The sequence below is a fragment of the Arachis ipaensis genome, chromosome B3 (genome assembly GCF_059453495.1).
Source record: "Arachis ipaensis isolate K30076 ecotype BB chromosome B3, ASM5945349v1, whole genome shotgun sequence".
NCBI lineage: Eukaryota > Viridiplantae > Streptophyta > Magnoliopsida > Fabales > Fabaceae > Arachis > Arachis ipaensis.
In genome coordinates, this window is record NC_142438.1 from 2,009,250 (window position 1) to 2,030,117 (window position 20,868).

Below are 20,868 nucleotides of genomic sequence, written 5' to 3' on the forward strand. Positions count from 1 at the left end.
TCTCATTATTCTTCTAGTTTTACTCTCTTAACAAGAGTAAAAACTGAAAAATTAAACACACAAAAAAAAAAGAAACGCATAATACTACAAAATCACTGGAAAGAAAGGGAGGAAAAGAAAAAAAGAACGACGGGAACAATAAAAGAACGACAATGAGAAGGAAACATACAAATAGGAAGAAGAAACACAAAAAAAGGAGGAGAATGAAAGGAACACGGAAACTTTTATGTAGTTGGAGCGTGTATCTAAGCTCTCACTAAGAAAATTGATTTTTATCGAATTTAATTAGATTTAATTGACAAAAAGACTTGAATGTATAGTATAACTCTAACATATATACATTTCATTGTTTCATTTAATTAATCAAATATTTATTAAAAAATAAAATCTATAAATAATATCATTATATATTATATTATATTATAATAGATAGTATTTTGATGCAAAAAATGCTAGTTTGGAGCATTCTGGTAATATATGGAGACTTCTGTCTTCTCAAAATATTTTAAAAAGGTATTTTTTAGAGTTATAGAAAAATTGATATTTAATAACTATTTACATCTCATTATTTAAATTAATTAGTCAAATATTTATAAAAAAATAAAACTTAAAAATAATATCTTTATATTATTATATTATATTATTTATAGCATTAATATTTTGATGTCAAAAATATTTGACATGACACATCTAATGTGAGTATGTATTTTTTTTTCTTCTCATAATATTTTAGTCAAATATCTTTTTTAAAATTATATAAAAATTGATATCTAATAACTAAAATTCTATAAATTATCAATTATTTTAATAAATATAATTTATATTTTTTTATTATGTATCAACCTTAATTAATAAGATTTACAAATGATATATATATATATATATTATTTAAATAAATTAGTCAAATATTTATTAAAAAATAAAATCTATGAATAATAATATGCACGTCAAATACATGAATAATAATTATGTTGATTTTCATCATTGATAGCAACTAGCTAAAACTAGTTAAATATCTATAAAACTTCAGTTATTATTTGAAACTATATTTAAAAAAATTATGAAAATATTTACAATTATGAAAATATTTACAATTATAAAAATATGTATAGTTACTTTCTAAGTAATTAATTACATGCTGTAGGTGAATCGTCAAGTTTTATACATTTAATAATTGATAGAAATAATAAACATTTATTAATTTTTTGTGCATCATGTTTTAGCAAAAATAGACAATTAATATTTTTCGTGAATCAAGTTTTGGACATTTAATAGGAATAACAGATATCTAATAAAAATTATAGCAATAATATTTTAGAAAAGTATTATTGTGCCTAATCCTATGCACAATTCCTATTGTTATTTTTTGCAAGTTAAATTATTGTATGAATACATAACTCTTTTAATTAATTACGTAAAATTAATGATAAAAGATATTGTAAAAGTAAAAAATATATCAAAAGAATTGTATTCTAATTATTTCTTTTTTTTTTCTTTTTTTTTATAAAAATTATTAGAAATTAAATTATTTATTCACTTGAATATATATTTATATTCATATATTCAAATGAATAAGAAAAATTCGTATATATAGAAAGAGCTTTCGTCGTTGGTGTTCTTTCCGATCTTTACGCATTTCACCGCTCCACCGGAAATTTCCTCTGCCCCTACCGTGCCAGTGTTATGAAATCACTTATTTCAAAAGTTTAAGCTGATGGGAGAAGACAATAGAGCTCTGATATCATGTTATGAAACTACTCATCTCAAAAACTTAGGCTGATGGGAGAAGGCAACATTAAGGTAGTGTTTGGTGGAGAGACAGAGACAGAAAGATTGAGACTGAGAGACAGAGACTAAGAAACAGAGATTGAAATAAATTTCAGTATTTTGTTTAGTGCAAAGTGAGAGACAGAAATTGAAACAAGAATGAAATTATAATTTAATTTGCACAAAAGATAAAATTGGAATTAATTAATTGGAATGAAGGTATTTTAAGTATAAAATGTTATTAAAGTTTCAGTTTTCATCTAAATTTTAGTCCTCTGTGTCTCTACTTTTTGGAGATATTGAAATACTGAAATTTAGGAGACAAAAACAAAAATTTTTGTACCAGTCTCTCAAACTAACAAATATGATACTGAGTCTCAGTCTTTCCATCTCTGTCTCAATACCTCAAAACAAATGTTACTAAGAGACAGAGACAGAGACAGGGATTGAAATAAATCTCATTATTCTGTTTGGTGCAAAATGGGATACAGGAATTGAAATAAGAATAAAACTCTAATTTAATTTGCATAAAGGGTAAAATTGGAATTAATTAATTAAAATGAAAGTATTTTAGGTATAAAATGTTATTAAAGTTTCAGTTTTCATCTTTAAAAATTTCAGTCCCCTGTGTCCCTACTTTTTGGAAGTACTGAAATACTGAAATTTTAGAGATAAAGACAGAAATTTTAGTATCAGTCTCTGAACTAACAAACACGATACTGAGTCTCAGTCTCTCAGTCTCTGTGTCAGTACCTCAAAACAAACGCTAGCTAATGGTTATATCTCTAACTTCTAACACCTAGTAAGTTGAATTGTTTAGTTATATACTTATATTTTAGACTCGAATAATTTATTTAGTATTTCAAATCATTGGAGTATTTTCTTTTCCCTTTGGCACTAATTTTTATTTATATATAAATTATTTGCAACAATAATTACAATTATTATAAAATTGAGTTTATACATTATAATTAATTTATCAAAATATTCAACAAAAAAGATTGTAAGATATTATTGGACTCAGCAAAAAGTTTTTTTTTTCTTTTAACAAAAAGATTGCTTTCTATTTCTAAAATCAATTATTAAATAGAATAAATTATAAATTTGCAATATTTTAATAAAAGAAATATATATATATATATATATATATATATATATATATATATTATGAATACGTATGTGTATAATTGTTAATGATTAAAATGATCTATTTGTATTATACAACTTAAAATTTTGAAAGAGATTATTAGCAACATATTACTAAAAAGTGTTGATAAAAAAAAATTGATAACTTGGGATGATTTGATGTGACTCGTGTGAGTATTTGAATTGGGTTTTTACTATTTGAATTAATTAATAATTTTGTCTATAAAAAGAATATATTAAAAAAATGCAATCGAGATACTATGAAATTGAACCATGCGAATTGAGATTTTGAATAATAAATACTTAAATAGTACTGGAAGAAAAAATTGATGATATTTTAGAATTGTTCCTCATATTCATTTAAGTGAATAATAATAAATGGTTTGTCTTATTTAATGTACAGTATTCTCATTTTAGTCATTTCATCCATAATTACACCATTGCATTGTAACATGTTAATTTTTATTAGTCATATATGAATATAATAGAAAAAATTGTTAAAAATTATAAAAAAATAAAAATGTATTAAATATTAAAATATTAGATTTAAAATTAGGGAATTGTGTAACTATTTGGGAATTAGGATTGATATCACACCAATCAGAATCAATCAAATTAGTAAATAGAAAAGAAAAATCTGACTAATTTTTTTAGAAATAAAAAAATTAAGGTGTAATTCAGTATCATAGTTAATTACCGTGTTTTTTCTTGATATGAATTTAAAATTTTTTATTTTATTTTAAATAATAAATTGGACTCTATATTTAAAAAATTGAAAGATCATATTTATAGAGTCTACAAATCAAAAGGTCTAGTTGCAGTGAAATGATTTTTTTCCACTTTTCAAAATGCAAATCTAACTTTTAGATTTATATTTAAAAAAATTAAAAACCATAAATCTGACTTGACATAACAAAATAAAAATAAAAAACTATAAATTTAACCCTCAAATCCGCAACATCCATACAAAAAAACACACTAACTCTTTAGATATTGGGTAAAGCATAAATAGGTTCCTGAACTTTTAATTCGTGAATATTTTAACTCCCTTAAGACTGGAAAATACAAAACGATCCCTAACCTTTCAAAACGCCGTACAAACTGGTCCTTCCGTTCAATCTGCTTCGCAACACGTTGCGAATTCAGATTACTTGGCGCTTATGTGGCGTAGCAATGGGTACGTGTCTCCAGGATGGTGTGAACGGGGTTGACGTGGTCCACTGGAAAGGGTTATGGGACATTGTGGTCCTTGTGCACTAAGATGACGTCGTTTCGGAAAACGTTTTGCAATGGTTCTTATGAGATATGCCAATTATGCCCATATCAGTCACAGACAATTATAGAAAGCTCTAGCACTTATGTTTTTCCTCCAAAAAATACAATGCTTCGTCTCCGTATTGTCGTCGTTGCTGTTCCGTGAAACAGTTCCATTGAAGCTTTGTGGGTAGGGGTGGCAAACAGGCCTAAACCCGCGCGGGCCGGCCCGTATAACCTGCCAAAAAAGGCGGGTTGGGCTGGAAAATTGGGACCGCCAAAGAGCAAAATTCCGCCTAACTCGCACCGCTTCCCCGCTGGGTAGTTTTTTTTTTGTTTGTAAGGGAGTATTTTTGTAATTTTTTTGCTAAAATTCGATTTTCCCCAACCCAACTTACAAGAGTATAAAGATAAAAATTGAGTGTTTTGGATTATGTTTATGTTGTTTTGGAGACAATATTTATAACTATGTTTTGGATTATGTTTATTTTACTTTGGAGAGAATATTTATAATTATGTTTTGGATGAAAATTTGGTTTATAATTATGTTTATTAGATATTTTTAATTACAGAGACTTTAATATTTGTGAATATAAAAAATATAATTTTTTATGCCTTTAGAAATTATAAATTTATTAATATGGTTGTGAAATTATATATATTATTTAGTAGTTAATAATAAAAAAAAGAGGAGCTTTGACGGACTTAGCCCGCAGTTAGGCGGGGCGGGGTGGGAGTCTAGGCCCGCCTCACTAGGCGGGCTTCTGGCACGGCGAGCTTCCCCGCTTGCCACCCCTATCTGTGGGTCTACCTGCGTCTGTCGTGGAGAGTGGTAAGCACATTGTTGTTCAAATTTGTTCTGCTTATGCCCTTTATTTGCTGATAGGGACTGTAAGTGAGTGTAGTAGGTGATTAGTTGTGGGGTTAGTCATTTGTCAGGCATTGTTTAGTAAAGTTTTGGAGATTGATAATAAGGTTGGTTTTGCGTTGTGTTGTGAATTGAAAAATTTTACAGATGGTTGATGTATTTGGTGTTCCCGTGTTTCATCATGGGAGCTACTTTTCAGGGGCACCTACCAATGAGTTAGTCTATCTGCATGGTCAAGTTGAGAGGTTTCCTCCAATGGACTTGGATTTTGTCAATTTCATAGATCTGGTCACAATGTTCAAAGAACTGTGATATCAGTCGTATAAGGAGGCTTACTGGTATGATCCAAAAAGCAAAGATATGGAGTTAGGGTTGCATATACTGAGGGTTGATGCAGGGATCAACCAAATGCAACAGGCTAAGTTGAGAAATAAAGACACAGATGAGTTTTACAATTTTTTTTACCATTCTGTTGACCAACCTGAGATTGCAGATAGTTATTGTGAGAAAAATGATGAGGTTGAGGAAGAAGTCGATCCAAATGACTTGGAAAAGTTGAATGACTCATCCACTGATGATGATAGTGAGGAAGATGAGCTGTATAAACCACCACCTGCTGGTTATAAAAGTGGGAGTGAAAGTGGTGAAGATGACGAGGGCAGAAGGGTTAGAGCTGCCAGAGGGAAGAGAAAACAAGTGTCTCTATCGTCGAAGAAAAGGGTTGAATCCAAGGAGAAGCAAAAAAAAAAAAAAAAAACAAGCAACACATGAGTTTAAAAAAGGGTGGGCTCATTTGAAGAAGGTTCCTCAAGGTCTAATGGGCCTGCTAAACAGCTCAGCACAAGTAGGCCAGAAAGACAGCCCAATAGATCTAGGCCTGCTAGGGAGCCCAGCATGAGGCCAGCCATTACAGAGTATATATTAGTGATATAGACACAGAAGATGAGGACATTATGTTCGAGTATGAATCTGAGGAGCTGCATACCCCTGTCTCATCGGAGGATGAAGGGAACAAACCACACTGACCTGAGTTTGATGAATAGTATAACTTTGGAGAAGGTAGATTTGAGCTAGGCACAAGATTTGCTACAATAGAAAAGTTCAAGGAGGTTGTGAAGAATTCATTTATTGTTGAGGGGAGGGAGTTGTCTAAAATAAAAATGACAAAGAAAGGGTTAGAGTTGGCTGCAAGAGTGAGGACTATCCTTGGATTGCCCATCTCTCCTACAATAAACAGTTGCAGTGTTTCCAAGTGAAAACATATAGGAGTGAACATACGTATGCAAGAGATCTTGGAAGCAACGCAGCTGACCAATACTGGATCAGCAAAAAAGTGGAGAAAAGGATGACCACCCATCCCCACATGAACACACATGAGGCTATTGATTTCTTAAGAGAAAAGTTTAATCTAATTCTACACCCTAAAATGGTTTACGGAGCTGTGAAGGAAGTAAAAGACAGGATCATGGGTAATGAGATAGAACAGTATGGGAAGATGAGAGACTATCTAATGGAGATACATTGAAGCAATCCAAGGTCTACTGCCGTGCTATACGTTATTCTCCAATCACAAAAACCCCAAACATTCGACAAAATGTATATATGTTCGATGCCTGCAAGATGGGATTTAAGAGTGGATGCAGGCCTTTGATTCATTTGGATGGAGCATTTCTCAAGACCTATCATGGGGCCAATTACTGTCTGCTGTGGCACAGGACGCTAATAACCAGTTTTATGTGATTGCCTATGCTGTGACAATATCTGAATCAAAGGAGTCATGGAAGCAGTTTCTGACACTACTACAAGAGGACATTGGAGATCATAGTTGTTAGAATCGAACCGATAATCGAACTGGTCAGACTACTGGGTCACTGGGTCATTGGTTCAACCGGTGGGTCACGGGTTAAACCGGTTAACCCGGTCATACATAAGTAACATTGTAACAATATTCCCACACTAAGTAACAATATTCCCAATCCCCTTCCTCTTATTCTCTGACTAATAATATTCCCACACTAATATTCTTCTGTCTCCACAGTATCAAATCTGCAACTGCAATAAACAAAGCAATGGCATTGATTCAATAACATAGATTCAAAGTCAATGATGTCAATTCACTTTCTTTTCTTTTGGCTTTCTCACTTGAAAAGCAAATGATATCACCACACCCCCATAGTCCCACTATCAAAGAGTACTCAATGAACATAAACAACACCAAATTGTGATATTGAATTAGCATTTACCACATTCAAAGTTCACAAGATCTGTCCACGAAATTCAAATTTCAACTCTCAATGACCAATCTCCTTTAGATAATTTATATCACAAAGATTTGCATCACAAGCAAAATTAAAAGTTCAACAAAGGAAAGATCTAAACAAAACTAACCAGTCTTAGCTATAATGGGATAAAAAACAAGCTTAGCTTCAGTAAGATACTCCACAAGCAAATCAGTTTCTTTCTTCTCCTTGTTACCATCATCAAGCATAGTTCTAGCCTTATCAATTGCATAATTTACCAGCTCCTTATCCACAGGATAAAGCTTAGAAGTTAGAACCGATTAAGGCTTTCTCCATGTCATAAACATAATCTTCCAAAGCAAGTATTGAAAAAAATAAATCCACTAACTACTAAGAATAATGCACTAACTACTAAGAGTAATATACAATAGCAACCAACATATATAACACTATAACAGATAATCAACAATCTAACAACAATGGATAATCAACAAACTGAACAGAAATAAAAAAATAAAACAACAAACAAGAGAGATTAAACAGAAAAATATATGTGGAAGTATTCATGTTTTCATCTGCAATATATATAACAACAATATGTTACAAAAAATTGAACAATCAACAATCTAAATTCTAACAGAAATCAAACAGAAATCAAACAGAAACCAACATACATAATCAATATCATTAATCAATTAATTCTAACTATCAGTACTAAATTATTGAAAATTTAATATCCTTAATAACTTCAAAAAAATTAAAAATTAAAAATACATACCTGGAGGGATGGAGGGACGAGCAGAGAAGAGGGAGACCGAAGGTGACGACTGACGAGCAGGAGGCAGTAGGCGACGAGCAGTAGTAATAGCAGGAGTCGACTTGAATCTTCGATGGAGGTGCTTCTTGGCTGTGGTAAGTGGCGCACTGGTGTGGTTGCCTCCAGCGACGACGGTGAGCTAGGTGAGATGGCGCTGCCGCGCTGGCTGAATGGGTCTCTGTCTTTCTCACACTCTCTGTCTCAGAGACTCAGACTCTCTATCTCTCAGCTCTCATGGCCAAAAGGTTTGGGAAGGGAAACAGGGAAAGGGGATGATGGACGATGGAGGCTAGGGTTTCACTTTTAGTTTAGGTTTCAGTAGCTTTAGTTTTTTTAAAAAAAATTAGAAACGACGTCGTTTCAAGTGCATGGAAAAAAAAAATAAAAGAGTTCGAACCGGTCCGAGTTAAATGAAATTTGCCGGTTCACCGGTTCTTATGAAACCCGGCCGGTTCAAACTAAGTCATTCCGGTTTGATTCCTTGTCCGGTCAGAAAGCTTGCCCGAACCGATTCTACCACCGGTTCACCGGTTTTCCGATCCGACCGGACAGTTCGGTCCGATTCTGACAACACTGTTAGAGATGTGTAACAACATGGTTGGAATTTTATGTCTGACCAACAAAAGGTTAGTACATGATTTTCTCTACTTAATTTAAATACTTAAATTGTAATTTGATGAAAACCTTTCTCGAATCAATCTGTGTTAGTGTCTGATGCCTGCATTAAAAGAGATAATGCCGAATGCACATGTGTGGAATTGTGTCATGCACATGTGGAAGAATTTTATCAACCGTTTCAAAGACTTATACATTAGGAAAATTGTATGGGACTGTGCAAAATGTACGACTGTGTCTGAGTTCAAGGCAATAATGAAGAGGGTGAAGGAAGTTAATCAGGATGCCTGGTCATACCTGGTGAAATTTGACCATGTAACATGGGTAAGGGCCTACTTCAGTCATGGTCCAAAAGTGGATAACCTGACTAACAATATGTGCGAGTCTTTCAATTCCAAGATTTTCAAGTACAGGTACAAGCCTATACTCACAATGTGCGAGGAAGTGCACTGCTACCTAATGAGGCGTATGGTTCAGCACAAGAGACTAGTAGACTGCCATCACAGAAAGCTTGCACCGATTCAAGAGAAAAGATTGAAGTGGCTTGTCAAACCAAGTAACAAATGTACTGTAGAGTGGATTGGTGATAATGAGCGCAAGCAATTTGAGGTCATATACAAGGGATCTAAGTTGGATGTGGACCTGATCAAGCATACATGCACATGTAACAGATGACAACTAACCGGTCAGTGTAGACTTATCTTTACTTCAGTGAAAATTGCATTTCTCTACTTGTTTTTTGTTGTCTTTGCCTACCTGCTGGTATTATAATTACTAGAAATTGGATTTATCTAATTGTTATCCTTACTTGCATTGCTGTTACCAATATGTTGGATTTTCTGGAAAAGGAATGTCATGCACTTATGCGGTTGCAGCAATAAAAAAAGACATGATAACATGGAAGATTATGTGCATCCATGGTTATGCATGGAATCTCTGAAGAAGACTTACGAGCATTTCATCTAGCCTGTTACCAATGAAGAGTTCTGGATACGGACTGATCAGACTAGGCCTGTTGCACCTGTCATTAAGAGGCCAATCGATCGTCCAAAGGTCCATAATAGGCAGAAAGACCCAGCAAAAACTATTATCGAAGGTGAAAAATTGAAGAGGAGTTTCTATGTGACCTGCAACAAGTGTGGTCAAACAGGGCACAACTATAAGACTTGCAAGGTGCGCCATCAAACCCAAATTGAAAATCTAAGACTAGGAAACCAAAGAAGATGACCGATGACAACCTTTCACTTGTGGTTCTACCACTGTCACAATTAATACCTGAGGCAGAGGTACTTGGCTGGACGAAGGATCTTTATGTCCTCCCGATAAAATGTTGAAGGATTTAGTTGTCCATTTTAAAAGTGTTAAAAGACCTATTTGTATTTTTTTAATTTGCTTGATGACTTTAATGTCTTTCTTTCATTTATGACATGAACATAACATGGTGTTTCAGGGTGAAGAGCGAAATTCAGCTATTCCAATCAACCAGAACCATTCTGCAGCTCCCAACTCTAAATGTGGTCCAACAACAAGCTGCTCCAGAAGCTACATCTGTGCCTGTTTCTGCAGTTCCTGCAAGGCAAGGTCAGGTTCCATTCAAACCTCCAGCCAAAGTTCCAGCAAGGTCATCCAACAAAACCTTGAGACCAAAACAACCAATTAGAAGGAAGGATGTTGACAAACAACATGTTCAAGGATCACAGCAGCCAAGTGCAGCAGCAAGTGAAGGACCATCTGATGAGACTTTGGCTGCAGCAAGCGCTGGAACTAAAAGCATGTTTCGGTTCATCCCCACCCCAGGAGTCAACAATTCCAAGAAATGATGTTGCTATTTTAGGAAGTCAGTCGTAGCTGATGTAAAAATTTGACAAACTTATTTTCATGTGTTATGCATTCTAGTATCTTTTTGGCAAAATTATGATACTCAAGTTGTGACCTGTTATGAGACTGCTTATCACATTTTGTTAGGATTGTAATCCTTCAAACTTATCTTATGGTTCAATATTTAATGATCCAAATTATTTAATGAATTTTGCATACATAGACCATCAACACAATATTATATATAGTCATTTAAACACATGATGTTACAACGACAACATATTATCGTTCATCAAAGGATAAACATAACTATATTATGTCAGTTGTTCCTTACAACAGCGATGCTCAACATCTAATAACACCTAATAACAACAACAGTAGCACAAATTACTACCAAACATACAACAATAACCTACAGATTATATTTTTTTTCCTCTCTAGACAAGCAAGCTTTTTCTCCAACTTAACCAGCCTCTGTTCTACTTTATTCTTCCACAAGCACTACTCCAGGTCGTCAACTTCGTTGTCAGTAATTGACTTCTCTGTACCCCTAATTTTTGCAACATAATCATCAAGTCAGACAAAAAACTTGCAGTGGGATGGATTTTTCAACTGCAACATCAACCAAAAAATCAAAATTCAACTAAACACATGAACCAACTTCAAACTTCATAGAACCATGTTACCTTGAAGAAGGGGCACCCAAGAAAAATCGGTTGGGGTTAGTTGGCGTCCTAGACTTGTACAGTACAACATACATGCCACACTTGCACATCGGAGCAATACCGTCCTTCTCGTCTCCAACCTCCATGCAACGAATGTGAGACAGTAATCGAACTCGTTGGGTGCTCGAATAACCTCTTTCACTGGCCATAGACACCCTAGACGCAATAAACCCATAACTATACAAGTGCGATGGCATCCGGGACCAATTTGGAGAATTAGGGTACCTCCCAAAATGTCATCGTTTTTGGAGCAGAGTAGAAGGACCTTCTTGTCCTCCAAATGAATGTCAACATCTCATCCTACCCCGTAATGGATACATCACTCCGTTATCGCCATATGAATGCCACATCAACCTTGTCCGTTTGACATTAGAGAACAGATTGAACGGAAGGACCAATTTGTACAGCGTTTTGAGAGGTCAGGAATCGTTTTGTATTTTTCAATCTTGAGAGAGTTAAATGTCCACGAATTAAAATCTCAGAGACCTATTTGTCCTTTATCCTTAGATATTTAAAAACAGAAAAAAAGATAAATCAATCCCTACTTTTTAATTGACAGACATTTAAACCTTTGAAAATTTAAAAATACATTTAAATTTCTGACTCTAAATATATTAATCTTTAAATTTAATTTATTCTATTTTAAAAATCCTCTTACCTACTAAGTGACTTTTGATTTTTCAGTTGACAAGGATTTATTTGTCATTTTCTCTTAAAAACACCACCAAAATCTGTACTCGGAAAATGTGAAATGATCCATTCCCTCGAAAAGTTGCACTCCATCAAACGTCAAAAGATAGTGATTATGACTAAAACCGTACAGAGCAAGCAAGCTTCCCAAAACGGCAAAACCTTCTTAACCCATCACAATCCCTCATTTCTGGTAACGTTTCTTTCTCTTTTCACTTTCATCTCTTTGTGTTTTCAAAACCAGAGATTTTTATTTTGTTTTGTTTGATTTTACTTTTTATTTTGCATCTTCAGCTGAGAAAGAAAGGAAGAAGATGCGTCCCGAGGCACTAGTGTGTGAAGAATGCGCCAGCAGGTGTGTTTTGTTGCACGGAAACGAGAAGAAAAAATCGTCACTTTTTCCTCCTTCTTTCTTCAGGATCATGTTTGACAAGAACACTCCCACTATTATGGTATGATTCTTTCATCTTCCCCGCTAAAATGTTGTTATTATTGCACATTCTGCACCCTGTTCCTTCAAAATTGAAACTTTCTTGAGTGATGATTACTTATTTGTTTCACTGTTAATCCCTTTCCATATTCAAAATTCAAATGTATAGTATAGTTAGCTCAGTTTGTGCATGGCTTTTTTTGAGTGTGTTTATTTGGTTAAGATTGGACGCTATGTGAAAATAATCATGTTTATGCGAAGGAATAGTCATCTTTTATCAACATCTATGTTTTGAGTTCAAATCCCAATCCCTAACCTAGCTTTGGTTTGTGACTTTGTCCTTGTTTGTCCGTCATTATTTTGATAAAAAAAACTTTTTTCAATAAAAAAAAATCTTTTTTAGTAAAAGCACTAGAAAAAAAAATATTTTTTTTGAAAAGATGTAATTTACCTTTTTTTTTTAAAGATCTTTTTTCTTAAAAAAAATGATGTTTCTCAAGTAATAAATGAATAAAAAAAAGTACTTTTATATTGTTATATCCAAATATAATTGATAGATAAAAAGATCTTTTTGTATAAGATATTCAAACATAAAATTACTTTTACTTTTACATGAGATCTTCTAAAAAAAAGAAAAAAGATCTTTTTTTTTTTTTTAAAAACTCATCCGAACAAGCCCTTTATTTTCTGTTTTTATTGTCAGGGTTTTCTATTTTCTAGATTTTGCAAAGGAAAAAGAGAAAACAGTGAACACAAATCCTGAAATTATGTTTTCTCCTTTTTCTTTATAAAATTCTAATATAATAAGGCCTTAATTTAACCCTTCATAATATAGTGCTTGCAAATAAAAAAAGCCAAATCAACTACTATCTATTTGTATATAAATACATATGTTGTTTATCTCATTTTTAATGTATATTTTGTATTTTAATATTTATTTTATACGATTGCCTAATTTGGTGGCCAGTTATTGTGTACAGGTAGCATGGCTACCCACAAATAAAAAATACATATTCAAACAATGATCACGATTTCGAAGTTTTTTCTCTTGATATTATTCAATTGCTTTATTAGTTCTCGAATTTGAAGCCTTTTTATTAGACAGATCCATTCGTTGTCATAATTTTTAATATTATTATTTTAACAATAATTTCTTTACATGTTTTACAACTTATATATTCCAATATTTTTATGTATAAATTGATAAAATAAATAAATAAACAACTAATGTTTGAATATGAGAAAATATAGCTTCAACAGCACCACTCTTTTTTTTGGCTCCACAAAATTGCTCTTCAAGCTTCACCACTGCTTGTCCAAACCAGTGACGGATGCTACCCTTATGGTGTTATGTTACAAGTGTGATTGTAAGTCCCATTGTTTGGATTAAGTGAAAGGATTTATATTTCGGAAAATCATGAATCCATTTAGTTAAGGTTTTGGGTCAAGAGACTGACAAATCCGTTTGGTATTCATCAAGTTGATTTTGATATAATAATTTCTTTTAATGTCTACATGTTTTGCTAAATACATTGCTACCAAAATGCAAAGTTACCTCTTCCCGTCACTGCTTGCACAAATTGCAAGAAACTTGAAACATAGTTTGACTTAATGAGGTTCTTAAGTACAACCTATAACAAATTAACAATACATGTTGCATTTCTATTTGAGTGTTTATACTACCTCTTTCTATATCTGCCAAAAAAAAGGGCCAGTTCTATGTATGTAACTTTTCTCCATGATTGGTATGCATTTGTTCATATTTTCTGTGTTGTAGCTCCTCGTTGACCTTTTGTTCCATCATTCATTTTCTTACTGCATTTATTTTTTCTTTCTTTGCTTGGATTTTTATTTATTTTAATCACTGGCTCTGATCTTGTGTATTGTTGGATCATCTTTTTCAAACTGCAGTATCTTCCTGACAAGTTTAAACCTGCTGTAGCTGCCTCCGTTAATAAGAAAATCATTCTTGCTGACAAAAGTGGGGAGAGATGGAAAGTAACTTTATCCAAAGCCGGTAGTCACTTGGTTTTCAAGGAAGGATGGAATAAGTTTTCGTCGGACCATGGACTTGAACGTGGAGATATTCTGGTATTCCATCATGTTACTGATGTGCACTTTTATGTTACAATCTATGATAAATATGCTTGTGAAAAGCTTTGTTTTTCGAATACGAGAAATAAGACAAAACGTAGAAGGGACAGTAGTGTCTCTCCAGTTAGAGATGTCATGTTGGCTACACCAGATCAAAATGCGTCGGTTGTTTCTGAGCCAGATGCTAAAAAGACAAATAGCCAGAACAAAGTGGTTGGTGTAGGAGGAACACCAAATAATGTAGAGAATATTTCAAAACATGATAAGAGCAATGGAAGTGTCAAATCTACGAGAATGACAGAAAACTATGACAACACTGCGAAAATTACAACCAGAGAATCAAGAGTTTCTCCTGTCAACTACAAATTGTGCATGAATCCAGTCGATGCAATTCTATGCGACAACTCTCCTTCATTTGAAGAGAGATTCAGAGGAGCTGCTGCATTTTTGTCAGAAGCTGAACTATCTGGAAAAAAGGATTCTATTAGAAATACTGACAGAAGCACATACGATAATACTTCTACTTGCAAACTTGGAGAAAGAAAAGAGAAGAATGTTTTGAAAAGGGAAGTTAGAGAGTTCCAATATGCTGAGGACTTAGGTACCTTATGAAACATATAGTAGCTTCCATTTACTTTCTAAAAACTTTAAATTTGTTAAGGGATCAAGTAAAGAGCTTTTTACGATTTTTCACTACATTGGCTTATTTTCAGAAGGTGATAATAAGGTGGCAATGTCCAAGAAAGAACATGGCTTTCATATTGATGGATGTCTCAACACCAAACCAATGTTAAATGCCACACCGAATATCTCAGATGCTATTCGACTCAGTATGTCATCTATGAAGCAATCAATTAATGATTTAGCTTCCTTTTTTATTTCTAGAAGCTTTGAATTTATTAAGGGATCAAGTGAAGAATAAACAATATATTTTTTTTTTCTTTTTTCCCCTTCCCATATATATGTTGGGATTCTAAGATTATTCCTTGCATTATGTGTAATGCTAACCTACATTTAGCTTTTTATGATTTTCAACTACATTGGCTTATTTTCAGAAAGTGATCCTATGGCAACATCCAAGGGAAAACATGGATTGCAAATTGATGGATGTCCCAATACCAAACATATTGTCAATAATGGCATACCAAGGGTCTCAAGTGCTACTCAAAACGGTTCGTCATCTCGGTGTTCTTTTCTATTTCTTAATTTGTTTTTCTCATTGGAGTCCTTTGATGTACCTGAAGCATTAAATCAATTTATATGACGAGTACAGGCAAAATCTTAAAAAAGATTAAGAGCGAGCAGGCAGACAGGAATCCCAGTGAGGAGTGCACTTTTAAGGACAAAGTGTGTGCAAAAGGTGTTTTCTTTTTGTCACTTCTGTTTGAAATTCGTTACTCACTCTTGATAGTGCTTGCAGCATGCTTTGGCATATGCTGCAATATACATGAACATATTCTCAATTGGTATCTGTTTTCCCAAAGAAGTTGCTTGATTTAGGCTAAAGCAATCAATGACTCATTATTCTAATTACAGGTGAAATGTCCAAAAGGATTAAAAAAGAGCCGCGTATGGATATGACTTACAACATGTCCAGATTCAAGGATGAATTCGAAGCCAGAGGTATTGAAGTTCCCAAAGGTATCTAAGCCCTTTTTTGAATCTTCTGTTTTTAAGTCCTTTTACTCACTTTAAATCTCAGTATTGGCAACTGCTTTTTGTGATTATAGGCTTTCCAAAGGTTATCAAGAAAGAGTTTGAGAAGAGTTCACACAAGACTGAACAAAATGATGATAACGATGATGACAGTGATAACGTTCAATTGGCAGAAGTTGTGCGCTGCGTGGTACCCGATCATAATGATAATTTTCTTGTATGATGTTTACAAACCCTTTTTAGCTCTATATTCTATAGTCTATATAAACCATATGATATAATGAATCCAAATTGATTTTACATTACAAAATAGGCATATGGATTTGAAACAGATAGTTTCTTGAGATAGGAAGTGACATGAGTTTCCTTGCTTGGAGGAATGCCAAATTTTGCTACTTTGTTTTAGCTGGTAACTTTCTACATAGAACACTTCTTAAAATCTTCAGAGGGTGACGTGTCATCCTGTAATTAGAGGTAGAGAGAACCTTAGAAAACTTTAGAGGATACTGTTAAAATATAACAGGTTTAATTTTGGATAGGACATGGTAGAATTGTTTGATCCATGTTGTTGACCCTATCTGAATTATTGTCTTCAAATGTCAACACTAAGTCAGTCTAAATTTTATCTCACAACATTTTTCGTATGTTTTTAATCATTTGAACATTACTTTCGATGCAGGAATTGCCTTCACACTTGCATCAGTGCCGGAACTATAAAAATAACAGGATGGTGGTGATCCTGCAAGATCCACAGAAGAGACTATGGCCGGTTCTTTACCATGATCTTCATGATAAAAAAATGCATGGTACAAAAGCCTTTTATCTGATAAAAGGATGGTCACAATTTTACAGAGCCAATAATATTCAACCAGGAGATTTGTGTACTTTTGAACTTAAGGAGGAGGATAAACACATCTTCAATGTAGATATAAACCACAATTAATGATGGTAGAAAAATATTACATGTATTTTGGTTATATGTCTTATGCTGTGATGGCTTTGTATTAATGAACTTTCTTCACTTGTGTTTTACTACTGGAGATGCAATTGCAAAGTTGATTTAGCTTAAAGTTTAGAACTTTTTTTTTACCCTTCCATATACTGAATTTATTTACTTTCTTGTATTATTAGGTAGTATATATGTGAAGCTTAGCTTATCTGAGTCATGCTCCTCAACCACTCATCCAATAGTGGAGAAAGGAAAATGAGTAAATTCCTTGTACCATAAATAAAGAAAATATATAAAACAACTCTTTTGGTGAATATCCCAATATTTAGGTGAAAAATAAAAGTTAATTACTCACTAGAAGATGTTTTTATGTAAATAATAGTTAAAGCTAAAATGGGAATATGTGTAATATTAAACAATTTTACAAAACATGTCAAATTATTTAATGATTTTCAATTATAATCTTTATGAAAAAGACATTTTCATGTGAGCGAGTTATTAAAAAAAATCCGCATACAATTGTTACTACTATTATCAAAACTTTGAGACTAAAAGTGTAACACATTCTAGTGATGCTTAAGTTTTCTTAACTAGTTATTTTTCTATATAAGCAGCTAAAATCTATAAACAAGGAGTCTAAAAGAAAAAAACCAAAAAACTTGTACTATAACTAATAATGAAGACATAAAGCTGACAACTTAAAATTACAAGTATACCCCCAACAAAACATGTCAAATAATTTCCACTGTTGAGTCAACAGCTGCTGTGGTAGTAGCAGACACTTGATTTTGTTCCTTGACCACCATTCTTCTCATGTTCCTAAACCACTTTATGGTGCTTGAAGCATAGTCAAAAAAGTTAAGAGCAATATGAAGACCAATCCCAGCAATGATCCCATTTGCTATGGAGTATGTTAGTGGCATTAGCAGCATTGTAGCAAAAGCAGGCACTGCCTCCTTCATGTTGTTCCAATCTATGTCCTTCACCACCTTCATCATCATCACTCCAACAAGCACCAATGAGGATCCTATGGCCCATGGAGGAACACTTGAGAATAATGGAGTGAAGAACAATGAGAAGAAGAAGAACATCCCAATGAACACAGCAGTTAGTCCTGTTCTGCCACCTTCCCTCAAACCTGTTGGAGTAAAGCAGTTAGGAAAACTCAAGGATTAAGTTAAAAAATAATAAGGTAAGTTGGAGCTATATTTTGACTTAAGTGTAAGAAATTTTTATTCTATATATAGTGATTGTTTGGGCGCCATTATTTTGATAAAAAAAAGATCTTTTTTCAATGAAAAAATATTTTTTTTTATTTTTTAGCGTGTTTGGCAAATTTCGAGTAGTAAAAGTAAAAGTACTAGAAAAATCAGAAAAAATATCTTTTTTTAGAAGCTGTAATTTATATCTTTTTTTAAAAGATCTTTTTTCCTTAAAAAAAGATGAAAAAAGATGTTTTTCATGTAATAAATAAACAAAAAAGTACTTTTATATTGTTATATCCAAACATAATTGATAAATAAAAAGATCTTTTTGCATGAAATACCCAAACATAAAATTACTTTTACTTTTGCATAAGATCTTTTAAAAAAAGATAACTAAAAAAAGATCTTTTTTTAGAAACTCACCCAAACAAGTCCATAGTCTTATGTGTTAATACAAAAATTAGTTTGATGATGATATTATTGATTATTTAGTAACTATCTTTTAGTTAACTATACTGACAATAAAAAATAATTAATTTATTCATTTGTTTTCTGATGGAAACATAAAATTTGGGTCTTTGATTCTTGCTACTACTAATGTCTACAGAAATAACTAATAACTATTTATACATTTTATCAAATATACTAATTATACCAAAGTAATAATTATTAGGGGACAAAAGATATATTCACTAAATCCAAATTTTCACAACTCATTCAAAATTTTATGCATACCTGCTGATGATTCCACAAATGTTGCTGTGGTTGTAACACCCAATGTGGACCCTACAATGGTTCCAGCAGCATCAACAATGTAAGCCATGTATTCACCTTCAAAGTTACCTTTTTCATCCACAAACTCACCAATCTCAGCCATTGTATAAACTGTTCCAGTGATTGCAAGCACATCAACATAGAACAATGTGGCCAATGCAACCCAAACCTCACTCCTATTGAAGTCACTAAAACTAAGAACACCAGCCGTTGACTCTATCTTATGAAAGTCAACAACTTTCTTGAAATAGTTATAGTTTGCATCACCAAGTGGTGTATCAGGGAAATAAGTAACTCCTGTGTGCCTAAACCAAGACACAAATGTTACAAAGAGAATACCATAAATCATGCTTCCTTTCACATTCTTCATGAGCCCATAGCTTGTTATGAGTAGGCCCAAAAGCCCAAGCCAGAATTTTGGGCTTTGCATTCTACCACCAAGGCAGGCCCCAGTTACTGGGTCAACAATCTTACAAGCAGTGATTGTAACCAAATTTGAAGGATCAGGTCCAATAAGCCCAAGCCCCTGGTTTGATTGAAGGCCCACAAATGCAATGAAAAGCCCAATACCAGCAGCACAAGCAAGCCTAATAGAATGAGGGATAAGTTTTGCAAGCTTACCCCTCAAACCAAGAGCAGAAACAAGAAGAAAGAGAACACCTTCAATACAGACCACAGCAAGTGCAGTTTGGTATGAGAGGGGCCCACCATTTCCATGGTAACCAACCAAATTAAATGCCAAATAAGCATTTGGCCCCATGCCCGGGGCCAAACCAAATGGCAAATTTGCCAGTAATCCCATGGCCACCGTTGAAATCATTGCTGAAACAACGGTGGCCACCACAAGATCACTTTTTGTCTTTGCAAGACAAGTTTCGTAGCCTGCGTTAGGTTTGACGACGCAGTCTGCACTCTTAGGTGGAGTGCAGTCTGCAGTCGAACAAGTGCCACCGGAGACTGCGATGATGGTAGCATTAACAGTGATGATGTAAGCCATGGTAAGAAAAGTTGCCATGGCTGCACGAAACTCTCTTGTGAAGCATGTTTTTCTTGCTTCTAACTTGAAGTACTTGCCAAGAAAACACTTTGAGAATGCCCTATTTAGGGCTTTCTCCATTTTGATGAATGAGCTTGTAAACTTTGAAACAAACCCATCACCACCACCACCACCTTCTTCCATTCTTGTTCCACTACCCATCAATCTCTCTCTTCTTCTCTTTCTAAGTTGTTTATGGTGCTCTCTCTAAGTTGATAATGAGTTATTTATATATGGAAAAGGAGTAATGGGGTGTCAAAGAGTATGATGAGTAGTGTATATAGAAAAGGAAGAGGGAGAAAGAATCATGAATAGGAGATTTCTTTTGTTATTTGGTGGGTGTGATGAGAAAGCTGAAATCATGCAGAAGAGAGTGAATATACCGATTGTAACGTGTGGAATTAATATAGCATAGGTGGGGGGTTGCCTATGCTATATCAAGTTATGAACCATGGACAATTAATGAAGGATAGTGGACTTTTTTGAAAGTGGGAAACATTCATCGTATGAACTATAATAAAAAATGACGTGTTCAATTCAATAAATTAGCATTAATTTTTAGCAGGCACGAACACTTACTAGAGCAAAATGGATCTTCTTCAGTTTTTTTAACATTTAGATAAAATTTAGTGTGATCTTTCACCTTTAATTCTATAAGTGGGACAAAAATTAAATAAAAGAGAGAGAATAATAAATGAATAACATAATTAAATATTACATACTATCCAATTTTTTTTCACTGGAGAGGATTCATTTTCCTTATTAAAGTTCCTGTGTTTGCATG

General features: G+C 33.4%; 2 protein-coding genes and 1 pseudogene across 4 annotated transcripts; 2 read left to right on the forward strand and 1 right to left on the reverse strand.

Moving 5' to 3' along the window:
* Nucleotides 1-5,182: 5,182 nt before the first annotated feature.
* LOC148569656 (uncharacterized) lies at nucleotides 5,183-6,060 on the forward strand (annotated as a pseudogene).
* A 5,916-nt stretch (nucleotides 6,061-11,976) lies between these two features.
* Nucleotides 11,977-17,228, forward strand: LOC107629348 (uncharacterized). 3 transcript variants are annotated; one of them, XM_016332124.3, is made up of 9 exons: nucleotides 11,977-12,133; nucleotides 12,235-12,392; nucleotides 14,282-15,065; nucleotides 15,178-15,294; nucleotides 15,520-15,636; nucleotides 15,738-15,824; nucleotides 16,001-16,105; nucleotides 16,195-16,337; nucleotides 16,800-17,228. In XM_016332124.3, exons 2-9 carry the CDS (start codon nucleotides 12,255-12,257, stop codon nucleotides 17,061-17,063), a joined length of 1,755 nt encoding a protein of 584 aa, XP_016187610.1. In that variant the 5' UTR covers nucleotides 11,977-12,133; nucleotides 12,235-12,254; the 3' UTR covers nucleotides 17,064-17,228. The 3 variants fall into 3 exon arrangements, with proteins under 3 accessions (XP_016187610.1, XP_088363939.1, XP_020973369.1); XM_088507813.1 differs by having other exon boundaries at nucleotides 11,999-12,133; nucleotides 16,001-16,087; XM_021117710.2 differs by lacking the exon at nucleotides 11,977-12,133 and having other exon boundaries at nucleotides 12,142-12,392; nucleotides 16,001-16,087.
* Nucleotides 17,229-17,626: 398 nt separating this feature from the next.
* On the reverse strand, nucleotides 17,627-20,513 carry AZG2 (Xanthine/uracil permease family protein). The gene is made up of 2 exons (XM_016332123.3): nucleotides 19,010-20,513; nucleotides 17,627-18,207 (listed from the first exon to the last, which is right to left on the reverse strand). Exons 1-2 carry the CDS (start codon nucleotides 20,244-20,246, stop codon nucleotides 17,801-17,803), a joined length of 1,644 nt encoding a protein of 547 aa, XP_016187609.1. The 5' UTR covers nucleotides 20,247-20,513; the 3' UTR covers nucleotides 17,627-17,800.
* Nucleotides 20,514-20,868: the final 355 nt, after the last annotated feature.

Excerpts from the sequence above, each read along its gene's own strand:
- LOC107629348 (XM_016332124.3), top strand. The coding sequence starts at position 12,255 with ATGCGTCCCGAGGCACTAGTGTGTGAAGAATGCGCCAGCAGGTGTGTT. Across the intron at positions 12,393-14,281 it reads AGAACACTCCCACTATTATG|TATCTTCCTGACAAGTTTAA; the intron begins GTATGATTCTTT and ends TTCAAACTGCAG. Across the intron at positions 16,338-16,799 it reads ATCATAATGATAATTTTCTT|GAATTGCCTTCACACTTGCA; the intron begins GTATGATGTTTA and ends CTTTCGATGCAG.
- AZG2 (XM_016332123.3), bottom strand. The coding sequence starts at position 20,246 with ATGGGTAGTGGAACAAGAATGGAAGAAGGTGGTGGTGGTGGTGATGGG. Across the intron at positions 18,208-19,009 it reads ATTTGTGGAATCATCAGCAG|GTTTGAGGGAAGGTGGCAGA; the intron begins GTATGCATAAAA and ends TTACTCCAACAG.